The sequence below is a fragment of the Mastomys coucha genome, unplaced genomic scaffold, assembly GCF_008632895.1.
Source record: "Mastomys coucha isolate ucsf_1 unplaced genomic scaffold, UCSF_Mcou_1 pScaffold22, whole genome shotgun sequence".
NCBI classification, from domain to species: domain Eukaryota; kingdom Metazoa; phylum Chordata; class Mammalia; order Rodentia; family Muridae; genus Mastomys; species Mastomys coucha.
Genome location: NW_022196905.1, coordinates 137105881 through 137119936, shown reverse-complemented (window position 1 = coordinate 137119936; position 14056 = coordinate 137105881). Strand labels below are relative to the sequence as shown.

General features: G+C 50.8%; 1 protein-coding gene and 1 long non-coding RNA gene across 13 annotated transcripts in view; one reads left to right on the top strand and one right to left on the bottom strand.

Moving 5' to 3' along the window:
• Tnrc18 (trinucleotide repeat containing 18) overlaps positions 1-14056 on the top strand; it is a 101493-nt gene that overhangs the window by 38178 nt on the left and 49259 nt on the right. For 9 of the 12 annotated variants that reach the window (XM_031338583.1, XM_031338589.1, XM_031338588.1 and 6 more), the window contains 6 exons: positions 5606-5702; positions 5968-6173; positions 6385-6531; positions 6975-7165; positions 8265-8694; positions 9902-10900. In XM_031338583.1, coding sequence (XP_031194443.1) covers positions 5606-5702; positions 5968-6173; positions 6385-6531; positions 6975-7165; positions 8265-8694; positions 9902-10900 — 2070 coding nt within the window. The remainder of the gene's footprint in view (positions 1-5605; positions 5703-5967; positions 6174-6384; positions 6532-6974; positions 7166-8264; positions 8695-9901; positions 10901-14056) is intronic. The other 3 variants (XM_031338584.1, XM_031338592.1, XM_031338593.1) reach the window with 1 other exon arrangement.
• LOC116068698 lies at positions 5344-8064 on the bottom strand. Its single transcript, XR_004109663.1, has 3 exons — positions 7991-8064; positions 7419-7424; positions 5344-7295 (listed from the first exon to the last, which is right to left on the bottom strand). It is a non-coding gene; the product is annotated as an uncharacterized LOC116068698 (long non-coding RNA).

Below are 14056 nucleotides of genomic sequence, written 5' to 3'. Positions count from 1 at the left end.
TAAGATTTATTTATTTATTTTATGTATGAGTACACTGTTGCTGTCTTCAGACACAGAAGAAGAGGGCACCAGACTCCATTACAGATGGTTATGAGCCACCATGGGAATTGAACTCAGGATCTCTGCTCATTCAGGCCCCTAGCTAAGGCCTGCTCGCTCTGCCCCTGCTTGCTCAGGCCCAAAGATTTATTTATTATTATATGTAAGTACGCTTTAGACACACCAGAAGAGGGCATCAGATCTTGTTACGGATGGTTGTGAGCCACCATGTGGTTGCTGGGATTTGAACTCAGGACCTTCAGAAGAGCAATCAGTGCTCTTAACCTCTGAGCCATCTCTCCAGCCCAAGTCTTCTAGTGTTAATAGGGTTCTGTGACATGGTAGGGTATTCCTCTTGTGTTTAGGGTGGTTCATGATTTAATGTCCAAAATACCTGTGCCCAAAAGGGTCATAAGTGCATGCATGTGCAAAGAGAAGAGGATGTGGTTGAAGTTTGGGCTGAGGAAGTTGTTTGTCTGTTACTCTCTGGTACTTTTTTTCACTGTTGGGAATAAAAACCATTGTCTCATGTACGCTACCTAATGTCTGTAATTTTGCCAGTATCCAGCCCCTCACTGGGGGATTCTAGGCAGGGGCTCTCCCACTGAGATCTCTTTTCTGATCCCTTTCTTGATTACTCTCTTAGACTCCTTGTGGCTTCCTCTCTGCTCTCTGAGGCAGGTTTCCTGCCTCAGGTGTTCACGGGTGCCTTTTCTTCTGCATATCTCACTCTTCTCCCAGATATCTGTCCTTCCTGGCACTTACTGTTTGTTGATTGAGTTTCTCTCTATCCGGTCTTGTGTAGAGGGGAAATGGCTGCGAGGTTATGGGTAGCCTGCTTAGAACCTGAGCAGCTCAGTGCCTACACTCCAGTGCTGGTAGTTAGTTGGGTGGTGAACCAGTCACAATCGGTCATGCTGTGCTCATCGCAGTGAGGGAGGTAAATGAGGAAGGTGATGGAGGAGAGGTGGTGAGGGCGGTTCCTTCATTCTTCCTGGAGGAGGTGACGGAGGCTGAATTGAATGGTCCAGTGGAAGGGCATTGTGTGTGAGGGAAGAGAGTGTACATGTCCCTAGGGAAGAGATACATGTGACTCTTATAAAGAGATTGTGGGGACATCTGGACCCCACAATGTGAGCCCAGAGCAGGGGCTTGGCTCTTCATGGTGACTGTGAGCAGAGCCTAGAGGCCATAGGGAGCTACAGAGCAATAGAGGTGGAGCCCCTCGGAGCATGGGGTCAAGTGCCACAGTCATGTTACATTTCCTTGGGAGCCAGCCAGTTTACAGACTGACCTGGAGCTCTGCCTAGTGGCCCTGGGCATGAAGGCTGCTCTGGGTTGTTGGTGTCTAGTGGCAGGTGACACCTGGGACAGGAAGTAACCCAGGGCAATACACTCAGGTGTAAAGAGGACTTGTGGCTCCGAGCGCGGTCTACATTCCAGGCACCTCCCCTTTCTGAGGCTCTGGCAGCAAGCTCTGTACCCACAGCTGGTCTCAGACACGGTGACTGGCGGCATGTGCCCTTCCCATATGTCTGAGCCCTTGGGAGTGTGTGAGCCTGGTTGACGTGGTGTCTCCCCTGGGACAAGGAAGCATGAGCTCAGGCTCTGATTTCCAGGCACAGCTGTGGGACTCTGGGTGGCTCTCTGTGCCTGTGCCCTGCCTTAAACCTGCTGTTCCCTTCTGAGTTGCACTTTCCTCCTGGTTCCCCTTCTAGTTCTGCCATTGGTGTATGGTGGTGGTGGTGGTGGTGTGTGTGTGTGTCTGTGTGTCTGCCTGTCTGTTTGTTTGTATGTGTCCAGAGGTATTTGTACATGTGTATATGTGTCAGTCTGTTCAGAGGTGTGTGTGTGTGTGTGTTTGTGTCTTTCTGTCTGTCTGTCTGTGTCCAGAGGTATGTGTGTGTGTGTCTGTCTGTGTCCAGAGGCCAGAGGTTTCTTCCTCAGTTTCTTCTACCTTTTTCAGATTGATTGATTGATTATTTATTTATTTATTTGGAGACAAGGTTTCTTTGTATCCTGAAACTCTGTAAACCAGGCTGGCCTCAAAATCATAGAGATCCACATGCTTCTGTCTCTCAAGGCCTAGGACTAAAGGAGTGCACTACCCGTATCTGGCTTGTGCTTTTTTAAAATATGGGTTATAGAGATTCAAACTCAGGTCTTCCGTTTCTTTTCTTTTCTTTCTAGATTTATTGTATATGTATAAGCACACTGTAGCTGTCTTTAGAAGAGGGCATTGGATCCCATTACAGATGGTTGTGAGCTACCATGTAGTTGCTGGGAATTGAACTCAGGACCTCTGGAAGAACAGTCAGTGCCCTTAACCACTGAGCCATCTCTCCAGCCCCATTTTCACAGTAACCACTTTACCAATCCAGCTGTTATCCCAGCTTCTGGCTAGAACTTGCTACTCAAGCTGTTACTATGCTCAAGAGTGTGTGTGTGTGTGTGTGTGTGTGTGTGTGTGCGCGTGTGTGCGTGTGTGTGTGTGTGTGTGTGTGTGTGTGTGTGTGCGCGTGTGTGTGTGTGTGTGTGTGTGTGTGTGTGTGTGTGTGTGTGTGTGTTAGTTCCCTGGTTTCTCTGATGGAATATCCAACAAAAACATTTATTAAAGGAAGGAAGGAAGGAGGAGTTTATTTTGGCTTATGGTTTGAGTGTTCAGGCTACCACGGTGGGGAGGTCGTGGCCGCGGAGCCTGTGGCTCAGTCACGGTGCATCTGTGGTCAGGAAGCAGAAAGCGGTGGGTGCTGGGCTCAGCATGCTTTCTCCTTTAAAAATGTATTTACTGATTTATGCACATTGATTTATTTCCTGATTTATCTGTGTGCGTATATGTGTTTGCAGGTGCATGTATGTGTATGTGTGTATGTATGTGGAGACCAGAAGAGGGTGTTGGATGTCACCTTCTAGTCCTCTCCTGTATGTCTTTGAAGCAGGGTCTCTCTCCAAAGCTAGAGCTCAAGTCTTCTTGGCTCAGCTGGCAGACAGGCAGCCCCAGCTATCTTCCTGTCCTGTCCCTTGGAGCTTTAGTTACAGGCTTGTGCTAGATGCCTGGCTGGCTAAGTGGGTGTTGGGACCTAAGCTCTAGTTCTTAGAATGACAAAACAGGTTCTCTTATCTGCTGAGCCGGCTGTGCAACCACTTTCTACTCTTTAAAAAAAAGCTTTTGCATCTATCTCTCTATCTCTCTATCTATCTATCTATCTATCTATCTATCTATCTATCTATCAATCATCTGTCTGTGTGTCTGTCTTGTGTGTAGGCATGCCCATGTCAAGGTCAGAGGTCAGAGGTCCCAGGGCTCAAACTTAGCCTACCAGGCTTACAAGAGCCTCTATATTCCCCGAGCCTTCTCCGGCCATGCCACTTCTTACTCAGGCTGAGTCAGTGACCCAGGGAGTAGTTTTGCCCACCTTCAGGAGTGGGTCTTCCTACCTTTCATGAAACCTCTGTGGAGACCCCTCATAGACATGCCCAGAGCTTCATCTGCTAGGTGATTATAGATCCCTTTGGGCTGACAGTATTAACCATCACAGGAGGAACCAGTCAGAGCAAGGACTCCAGGGCCTTAGAGGCAAGGCGTGTCCTGGCTGGGACCCCTCCTCTGCTCCAAACTACAGGCAGCATTACTCCCTGCTGCCTGTTTTCCCTCCCTGCCCCTCCTTTCCTCATCCATCCAGTCACTCTGTAACTGTGTAACTTAAGGGCTTGATGACTGTGGCTCTAGAGAAAAGGACCCTTTGGGGACCAGGGCCACTTCCCTCCCTGACCCACCTCAGTCCACTCTCACCACTTAAAATTAGTCAGGGTTTTCCTGTGTTGGGCCTGGTTTTTAGATGCTCTGGGCAACCCTGAGCGTTACTTCAGGAATACTTCCTGGCCCTACTCTTATCTGCCTCTAGGGACTGGCCCTGTCCCATAGGAAGCTGCTTGGCTGTCTCTCTAGCACATTTGGTTCTGGGCTGTCTGGGCTCTTGTGGCTGTGCTCTCTCTGAGCTCCCATCCTCGGCTTACACGGCTGCACTCTATCCTAGCTCTTCTGAGGCTCTGGATGGCTGCATCTCCAGCTTCCCCGGGGAGACCAGAAGGCTTTGCAGACTCTGAGTTTGTCTTTGGTGGGGAGAGTGAGTGCTCTTCAAGACTCTGAAGTTTTTGGGGTACAGGGAGATAGATGGGGTGCAGGAGGTCAGTTGCTGCATCTCAAGTGGGACCTTGGCCTGTGAGGGTTCTGAACATGGTCTAGTGTAGACCCTGTCAAGGGTCCCTAGACAGGGTCCTCAGTGGGACTCCCAGGCCATCTGTGTTGGTGGTCTCTGTCTCCTGAGACATTGCTGAGCTAGGCTAAGGCTGACTACGTTGATCAGTTTGTTTTTATTTACTGAGACAGAGGCTCACGTAGCCCAAATTGGCTTTAATTTGCTATGTAGCCAAGGATAACCTTGAACTGAAAACCCTCTTCTGTGTGTAGACCTGGCATCCCCCTACAGTGGGATGGAACCTAGGTCTACTAGGCAAGTGGTTTGCTAGCCGAACCTCATTCCCAGCCTTTCTCTTCTATACCATTTGTTGATTGTGTGCAAATGCGTGCTCACATGCACATGCGTGCGTGTGTATGTGTGTGTGTGTATGTATACACAAGGACATGTTACCATGTTACCCTATATGTGTCAAGATCATAAGACAACCTGTAGGAGCTGGTTTCCCTCCTCTCACTATGTGAGTTCTGGGAATTGAACTCAGGTCGTCAGGCTTGGCTGCAAGAACCTTTACTTGCAGAGTCCCCCCAACATTTTTAATTTTTATTTTTTATATATACATGTACACTGTAGCTGTACAGATGGTTGCTGGGATTTGAACTCAGGACCTCTGGAAGAGCAGTCAGTGCTATTAATGGCTGAGCCATCTCTCCAGCCCCCATCATTTTTAATTTTTAAGTGCATTTCTTTGGGCTGCAGAGATGGTTCAGTGGCCTATAGGGCTCCTCTAGCATATCATGAAGACACAAGTCTAGCATATATACATGCATAGGCATACCACTTACAAGCATAGAATGAATAAAAATGAAAGAAAATGGCATTAGTTTTGTGTGTTCATTTGTATGTAGAGGCAAGGGCATAGGGCTGTGTGTATGTGGAGGTCAGAGGGCATTATGCAGGAGTCCAGATCTCTCCCCTGTGGGTTTAGAGGATTAAACTTGAGCTCTGGTCTTCAGGCTTGGTAGAAAGTATCTTGATCCATCGAGCCTCCTCTCTGCCCCATACCCCCCTTTTTTTGCTGGGGTTGAAAGTGTGCACCACTGTGCTTCTTTGATAGATTTTTATTGTGTTTAAACTTGTGTCTGCTAGTGTGATTTTTCACCACAGGTTAGTGACAGACAGGCACCTGGGGTGGGAGGGATGAATGGGAGGTTATTGAGCCAAAGGCTCCTCAGTGGGGTTCAGGGATCATAAGGGACTGTGTTGCTGGAGGGTTCCATAGGGTATATGAGGGAAGGGTTGTGAGAGGTGTGATGGGAATCTGGACTATTGCTGGCTGGGAACTCACTGCCACCTTTGGCCCCCAGGGCATGGCCGGACTGATGATGACTGTGATAGAGCCAGGCACCGGGAGGATCGGCTGCTAGGGACACGGCTGGACCGGGACCAGGAGAAGTTGCTCCGGTGAGGGCTTGGGGGGGCTTGAGAGTGTGGGCCGGGGGCTTCTGGAGTAGGGATGTTGAGGTGACCTCTGTTCTCCACCATGGTCCTTGAGAGCCAGTCACCTTAGTCCATGTGACTCAAGGCCCCTCCAGCCACTGGTGAAGAGCCTTAGCTGTCCCCAAGTTCACTTTAAGTACCTGTCAGCTCCCAGGGGCTGTGACTCTCTTTCACTCTGCCCCCATTCCTGGGCTACCAGCTGTTCTCATACCTCTGTTCCCCTTTGCAGAGAAAGTAAGGAGCTGGCTGATTTGGCCCGTCTACACCCTACCAGCTGCGCTCCCAGTGGTCTGAACCCCAATCTCATGGTGACTGGTGGTCCGACGCTGGCAGGCTCAGGACGCTGGTCTGCTGATCCCGCGGCTCACTTGGCCACGAACCCCTGGCTCCCTCGCTCTGGTAGCACATCCATGTGGCTTGCGGGACACCCTTATGGTGAGTGTAGCTTTCTGGGGTTTCTTCCCTTGAGGGAAGGCTGGGACCAAGTTAGTCTTTCTCTGACTCCCAGTAAGGTGGGAGGGACATACCTGTCTGCCTGAACTCTTAAGATTCCCTTTAGGATTCTCGGTGGACATCAGGGACTACGGTGCTGTCAGTGGGCTGGGAACCTCCTGACATTGGTGTAAACTTGGCTTTCTCCCCCTAGGCCTGGGACCCCCCTCTTTGCACCAGGGCATGACCCCCACATTTCCACCTGGCTTAGGGGGCTCCTTGCCATCAGCTTACCAGTTCGTCAGGGACCCCCAGTCTGGCCAGCTGGTGGTTATCCCTAGTGATCACCTGCCTCATTTTGGTAAGTGACCCCTGAATCACAGCTAAGGACTTTCTCTGGCCACCCATGGGGATGGAACAGCTCTGTATAGGGGGTGGGGACAAGGGGGTCTGGTGAAGCCTGAACCTCAGTTGTGTCCAGAGAGCAGATACTGGGGATTCCATGAGAATTCATTTAGGGTCACCTGTGGAGACTGGGTGTCCTTGTCCCTTCTAGGACCCACTCTGCAGACCATGGTTTTGGTACCATCCTGCAGGCTGGCATGCTCCATTCTACATGGGGGTTCGGGCAGCGTTGTGGCACACATAAGTGTAGGGTGAGGGGTGATGTCCCAGGCTGGGGAAGCCAGCGGGGGCCTGTTTGTTGTGTCTGCATTGGATCTCAGTGGCTCCCTCTGGAATGGGGTGGGGGCCCACACAGAAGCCGGGGCTCTGGGTGTATTCCTCTGTTGTCGGTTTCCACAGCCGAACTGATGGAGCGTGCAGCGGTGCCTCCCCTCTGGCCGGCCCTGTACCCACCGGGCCGCAGCCCCCTGCACCATGCCCAGCAGCTGCAGCTCTTCTCTCAGCAGCACTTTCTGCGGCAGCAAGAGATGCTCTACCTACAGCAGCAGGCTGCCCAGGCCCTGGAACTGCAGCGGAGCGCACAGCTGGTGGTAAGTCCTGGCCCAGGGGTGGGAGGGAGGAAGATGGTGACAGTCAGGGAGGGCTCCCTGTAGGTGGGAACATCTGGATAGAGACCCTGGGTGTCACGGATGGCACCAGCACAGATAGGACCCCAGTGAGCTGTGGAAAAAACCAAGACAGGAGTTGACCTGTGGGGCTGGTGAGATGGCTCAGCAGTTAAGAGCACTGACTGCTATTCCAGAGGTCATGCGTTCAAATCCCAGCAACCACATGGTAACTCACAGCCATCTGTAATGAGAAACAAAAAAACCCGTGGGCCGGATTGAACCGGGGGTGGGGTGGGGGGTGAGCTGGGCAGGAGTAAGAGGGAGAAGAGGGTGGGGGGTAGAGTTTACCTGTGGATTGGAGATATTTGTACTGGAAATACCCAAGGGGTCTCAGAGGGTCCTCTCTGTCTTTGGACAGTTGCCTCTATGGTCTAGAAGCTTCTGCTACCAAGAAGTAGAGGTTCTAGTAGTAGTTAGTTACTCAGTTCTTAGGTCCAGGGGCCACAGAAGTGGCAAGTGTATAGAGTTGTCCTGTGTTTTGGGTACTAGCTACTGAGGGTCCTGTGAGTACTGGCTATTGTAGAGCTAGGTTTCTCATTTTGCTGTCAAATAAATGCCTCAGTGAGTTCCTGTTCCCCACTGAGGTGCTTGGATAATACAGCTTAGTACTGAGCAGGTACTAAGTACTTCGTAGTAAGCACAGTGCATGATGCTAGGGTGTGGGCTCTCCCATTATTGTTAATGGTTCCTTGCTTCAACTGTGATGGTCCCAGCCGGGCCGGGGTCCTGATGGAAATTTCTGCCTACCTGGTGTCAAGGAGTTTTAAGCCGTGGTCCCTCCTCGTAACACCCAGGTCTCGGTGCCCCACCCCCGGCCTGCTCTCTGGGTTCTGTAGAACGCCACGTTTATTACATGCACACCATGATAGAATGTCTGTGGTGGATTGATTACCTTGAGGAGGGCTGGGTGGCCTGGACCTTGGATCTCGCCTGATATTTTCTGGAGTGGACAGTTCCAGGGACAAGGTGGACAGGCGATGGTTCCCGCCGTGCCGACCCCATTCCTTTTCCCGTTCCTCAGCAGGAGCGGCTGAAAGCACAAGAGCATCGGAGCGAGATGGAGGAGAAGATTAGTAAGAGGAGCCTGGAGACCACGGGCAAGGCTGGCCTGAGTGCCGCAGGCCCTGGGCTACTGCCTCGAAAGTCTGCAGGCCTGGCCGCAGGCCCGGCAGGCAGCCATGGCAAGGCCGTGAGCCCACCCCCGTCTCCCCGAGCCTCCCCTGTGACCTCTCTGAAGGCCAAGGTCATCCAGAAGGTGGAGGATGTGTCTAAGCCTCCAGCCTATACCTATCCCGCCACACCTAGCTCACACCCCAGCAGCCCACCGCCTGCCTCCCCACCTCCTACCCCTGGGCTCACCCGCAAGGAAGAGGCTCCTGAGAATGTGGTGGAGAAGAAAGATCTGGAGTTGGAGAAGGAGGCGCCCAGCCCGTTCCAGGCCCTGTTCACAGGTGGGAGTGTACAGGATAAGGGCTGCCTTGCCGTGGGACATTGAGTTCCTGAGTGTTCATTGGTGGCCTGGTTTCTTCTCTCAGCTTGTCTGTTTGTGTGCCCATTCACTCATTCACAGGCTCATTCATTCATCCACTGGCTCTATTCATTCATTCATTCATTCATTCTCTCCCTCTTTCTGAGTACTCTGTAGAACCCACCACCCAACTCTAAAATGAATGCAGCTGAGATTTCTTCCCTGTCCCTTGTAAGTGGAGTGCAGAGGATGTAGGCCTGATAGTATCCCTGCAGGGGGATGCTCAGAGCACAGCAAAAAGCCAGACCTGTGAACTCCATATGTAGTCACTCTGGGAACATCAGTGGTTCCTACTTGGGAAGCCTCCTTGAGCCCCACACATGCTGTCCCAGTGGCCGGTAGTCATCAGGCCTAGCTGCAGGTGGCTTTCAGGGCTGGGGTATGCATTCTTGTTTCTGGGGACCATAAAGATTGTGAGGTTGTATTTGAGAGGATTTGGGTTGTACTTCAGAATAGCCTATCAGTGCTGTGTCAGTTTGCACAGGGATTGGCCCCCTCTGGAGCCATTTGGTGTAATGTTCTGCTAAGGGTTAAGCACATGCCTGACCTGGAGCATACTCCGACACGCTGTTGTGCTTTGTTAGGGCTCCTATTGGGCACTGCCCAGATCTGTGTCAGGCCTGAAGCTGCCACAGTCATTACAGCCAGCCCTGCCACTTAGGGTAAAATTGCATCACTAGGAAGGATTTTACTCTGATGGGTTTTGAGACTCTCTATGTATGTAGCCTGGGCTAGCCTTGAACTCAGAGCCTCTCGAGTGCTGGGATTAAAGGCATGTGCTACCATGGCCAGCTGCTATGATAGTTTTGAACACATGCCTTATTGGTGTGAGACACAGCCTGGGCTGACTGACAGATCGTCATAGACCTTGTTTAAGCATTTGTGTGTGGTCCAGTCTTGATTTGTCTTTATGAGGACAAAGCTCTGACTTTGCTCTCAAAGCTCAGACATGTAGAAGGCTCCTGGGTTATTTCAGAGGGCAATGGAGGTGGGACGGGGACCAGTGCAGGGGACCCTGCGGCTGGTCAGGCAGGGACAGTTGGTTATATGATGTCTTTTCTGGCTCAGGCTATGGAAATAGGTCAGAGTCTTGGAGAGCCCCCTTCACTGACTTCTTCTGTCCTTGACAGATATCCCTCCCAGGTATCCATTCCAAGCCCTGCCACCACACTACGGACGACCCTACCCCTTCCTGCTGCAACCCACGGCGGCCTCTGATGCGGATGGCCTCGCCCCGGATGTGCCACTCCCGGCTGATGGGCCCGAGCGCCTGGCACTGTCTCCTGAAGACAAGCCCATCTGCCTGTCACCCTCTAAGATCCCAGAGCCACCTCGGGACAGCCCGGAGGAGGAGCCGCTGGCCGACCGGGAGGTGAAGGCTGAAGTTGAGGATATTGAAGAGGGCCCTACAGAGCTGCCTCCCCTCGAATCACCACTGGCCCTCCCCATCCCAGAGACCATGGTGGCTGCGAGCCCTGCAGGTGGCTGCGGAGGTAGTCCTCTAAAGGCCCAGGCGTTGAGCACAGCAGGTCCTGGCTGCCGGGAGCCTTCTGAAGTGTCAGACTTTGCACAGGTTGCTGAACCACAGGTAGAACTATCAAATAGGACAGAGCCCTGCATGGCTGCCCTGGAGCTGGGGACACAGCTGACACCTGAGCCACTGGTAGAGACTAAAGAAGAGCCAGTGGAGGTGCCACTGGATGTGCCGATGGAGGAGCCCACGGCAGAGGCAGGGCCTGAGGACAGTCTGCCCCAGCCAGCCTTGACTGAGCCTCAGCCCAGCCTTGAGCTCTCAGACTGTGATTTGCCTGTTCCAGAGGGCCAGTGTCTCAACCTGGAGGCCCAGGAGACCGCGCCTGCTCCTGCCAGTACCTGCTATCTGGAAGAGACCCACTCTGAATCACTCCTGCCTGGCCTGGATGACCCACTGGCTGGCATGAATGCACTGGCAGCCGCGGCCGAGCTGCCCCAGGCCAGGCCTCTGCCCTCCCTGGGTCCTGGAGTCCCAGCCGGGGAGAAGCCAGACACAGCCCCCAGCCTAGTCCTAGAACACAGCTTCCTGCAGGGCATCACCCTCCTGAGTGAGATAGCTGAGCTGGAGCTGGACAGGAGGGGCCAGGAGGTTGCAGGTAAGCACTGGGCTGAAGGCTTCCAGGATTCTTATTCAGTGATGGGGGTGTACACCTTTAATCTCAGCATTCCTGAACTATGATTCACCTGTTGCAGAGCCCAGTGTCTGAACCTGGAAGCCCAGGTCTATCTCTGTGGTTCTAGGTCAGATTGGTCTGGCTACCGAGAGCATCGGAGTAGATTTACAGATTTAGATTTTTTTTTTCTTAAAAACTTCCCAGATCACCAGATTATGTCTTATTCACATTTTTTTGTTGTTGTTGTTTTGTTCAGGTTTTGCTTTTAACTATAAAACAAGGCTTGGTGGCATAGGCCTACTATCCTAGCTACATGGGAGGCTGAAGCAGGATTGTGAGTTTAAGGCCAGTTGGACTAGAGAATATAAGGCTAGCTTAGGCAACTAGTTGAGACACTATTCTCACCATACAAAGTAAAAAAGAGGGGCTGGAGAGATGGCTCAGTGGTTAAGAGCACTGACTGCTCTTCCGAAGGTCCTGAGTTCAATTCCCAGCAACCACATGGTGGCTCACAGCCATCCATAAAGAGATCTGACACCCTCTTCTGGTGTGTCTGAAGATAGCTATTTACACATACTTACATATAATAAATAAATCTTTAAGAAAAAAAAAAAGTAAAAAAGAGGGCTAGGGTGTATCTCACTGGTAGAGCCCCTGCCTAGAATCCCCCAGTGAGGGGCTGGGGGTGTAGCTCAGTGGTAGAGCCCCTGCCTAGAATCCCCCAGTGAGGGGCTGGGGGGGTGTAGCTCAGTGGTAGAGTGCTTGCTTTAGCCATTAACCATGGGTTCTATGTCCAGTATTAAATGGCGATGGGAAGAGTGAGAGATGTATATAACCAGAGGTTCCATTTTGATGGACTTAAGCCTCCAGTTCCACTTCCTTCCCCTGGTATGATGTGCCTTATGAAAGCAGGAGTTTTGAGAGGATGAGTGGGATAGGGGCAACAAGAGGGGTGACTCTGTGGGTAAAGGCACCTACCACTAAGCCTTGATGATCTTGAGCCCTGGAACCTATGTAGTAGCAGAGGAAAACTGATTCCCAAAAGTAGCCCTCTGAGTTCCACATGTGTGCAGCTATGTTAGCTCCTGTCTTACCCTTCACAACACCCCCCCCCCCCAAAAAAAAAGGCAAAGAGAATTTATCTGCTCGTGGAACCAAAATTGAGCAATCATGAACTAACATTAGGTACAGTCTGGGTACTTTAAGTCGTCTTGAGTTTTTTCTCCTGTGCATATCCAGTTGGTTCTTCCTTTATCCGCCTCTGTCTCCTGTTCTACTTTTCTCTGTTGACCTCATTTTTGCCAGGCTCATTCTCCTCACTGGGGCTTCCAGTAATTCCTCCCATGCCTGTTGGCCTGCTCAGCTGGGCTGAATCTGTATCTTTTTGAGCCTCATTCTGGGCCCACTGAGGTTCATGCTTTTTTGCAGTACAAAAAGCCTGGGGAGTGGCACCAATGGTAACGCCCTGTCGCATGCATGTGAGGACCTTAGTTCAAATCCCTAGAACCCGAATGAAGCTGGCTAGGCATGCCTGCCTCTGAAATTCCTTTGTTGCTACAACAGAATTGGAGGTGGAAAGAAGGGAATTCCGGGACTTCAGTGGCCTTTGAGCCTGGTGTATACACAAGAACAAGAAATCCTTTCTCAAATAAGGAGGGAGACTGACATCTGACTTGGTGTCTGTCTGAACCTCCTCGTGTGTTCTGTGGGGGTGGGGCCACTCACATATGCATGTACAGGTGCATACACACACACACAAGCACGCACACAATGCATTTGCACACACATGCATGCACACACATGTACAAAATCCTTTTGTTGGGGAGCAGGGGTTGCCTTCCTGCACCTCTGCATTGGACCCCTGTTGGCTTTTTGAGGAACCTCTACAAATTTTACTAGAGATAAACCCCTCAAATCAAAGGTCAGCCATAAGCAACAGCTGGGTTCATCTCTCAGTCACCCCTAGTTGTGACAAACTGACAAACTGATTTACATGTTTCCTGGAATTTGCTCTAGACTTTGCCAGGGACTGGGGCCCCTTTAACTAGAGATTTTTTTTCTCTCTTTCTCTCTTTCTCTTTCTCTCTTTCTCTCTTTCTCCCTTTCTCTCTTTCTTTCTCTCTTTCTCCCTTTCTCTCTTTCTTTCTCTCTCTCTCTCTCTCTCTCTCTCTTTCTTTCTTTCTTTCTTTCTTTCTTTCTTTCTTTCTTTCTTTCTTTTTCTTTCTTTTTGGTTTTTTGAGACAGGGTTTTTCTGTGTATCCCTGGCTGTCCTGGAACTCACTCTGTAGACCAGGCTGGCCTTGAACTTAGAAATCTGCTTGCCTCTGCCTCTCAAGTGCTGGGATTAAGGGCGTGTGCTACCACTGCCCGGCTCTTTTTTAAAAATTTTTTTAAAGAGGGAGATACGAAGCCTAGGCTAGCCTCGGAGTTGGAGGAATTCCCCTGCCTCATCCTCCTAGGATTGTAAACATGCTGTAGACTTATCCAGTCATTTTTCTTCTGTTTGTAGATGCCTGTCCTTTGCCTGTCTCTGTTTTTAGACTTTGACTCCCTCTGGAAGGTTCTCTCTCTCTCTCTGTCTCTCTATACATATACACATATATATATACTATATATATATACTATACATATAGTATATATATTATAGTAAGTTAGGGCCTACCCTAATAATCTCGAACACAGCCACCTTTGTAGAAACCCTGTACGTAGGCCACACCTTGATGTCCTATGGGGTTGGTTGGGATGGTATACACCTGGCACAGCTGGCATTTAGCAGACTGAGGCAGGAGGCTCTCTTATACCAGACTAGGATTAGAATCCAGTTTGCTGTTAGGGGTCACAACCCATAAAGCCTGGCTTAGAATGTGTCTTCTGGTGCGCTTTGGATTAACCAGGCTGGTTGTTTGAAGGGAGACGGAGCTGGTAAACCTCAGTCCCAAAACAAAGTAGAAATTCAATAATTATATAAACGTAATAAAACCCCAAGCCATTGATTTTTCAATGAGGGAGGAGGCATTATTTGTCACCTCTGTACTACTCTGCAGCAGTAATTCTGGTTGTAACTGGTTCAGGAAGACACTGTTGCCATCTAGTGGGGAAAGTCAGGGGGGCTTCAGTGGTTGATGGAGCCTGGTACAG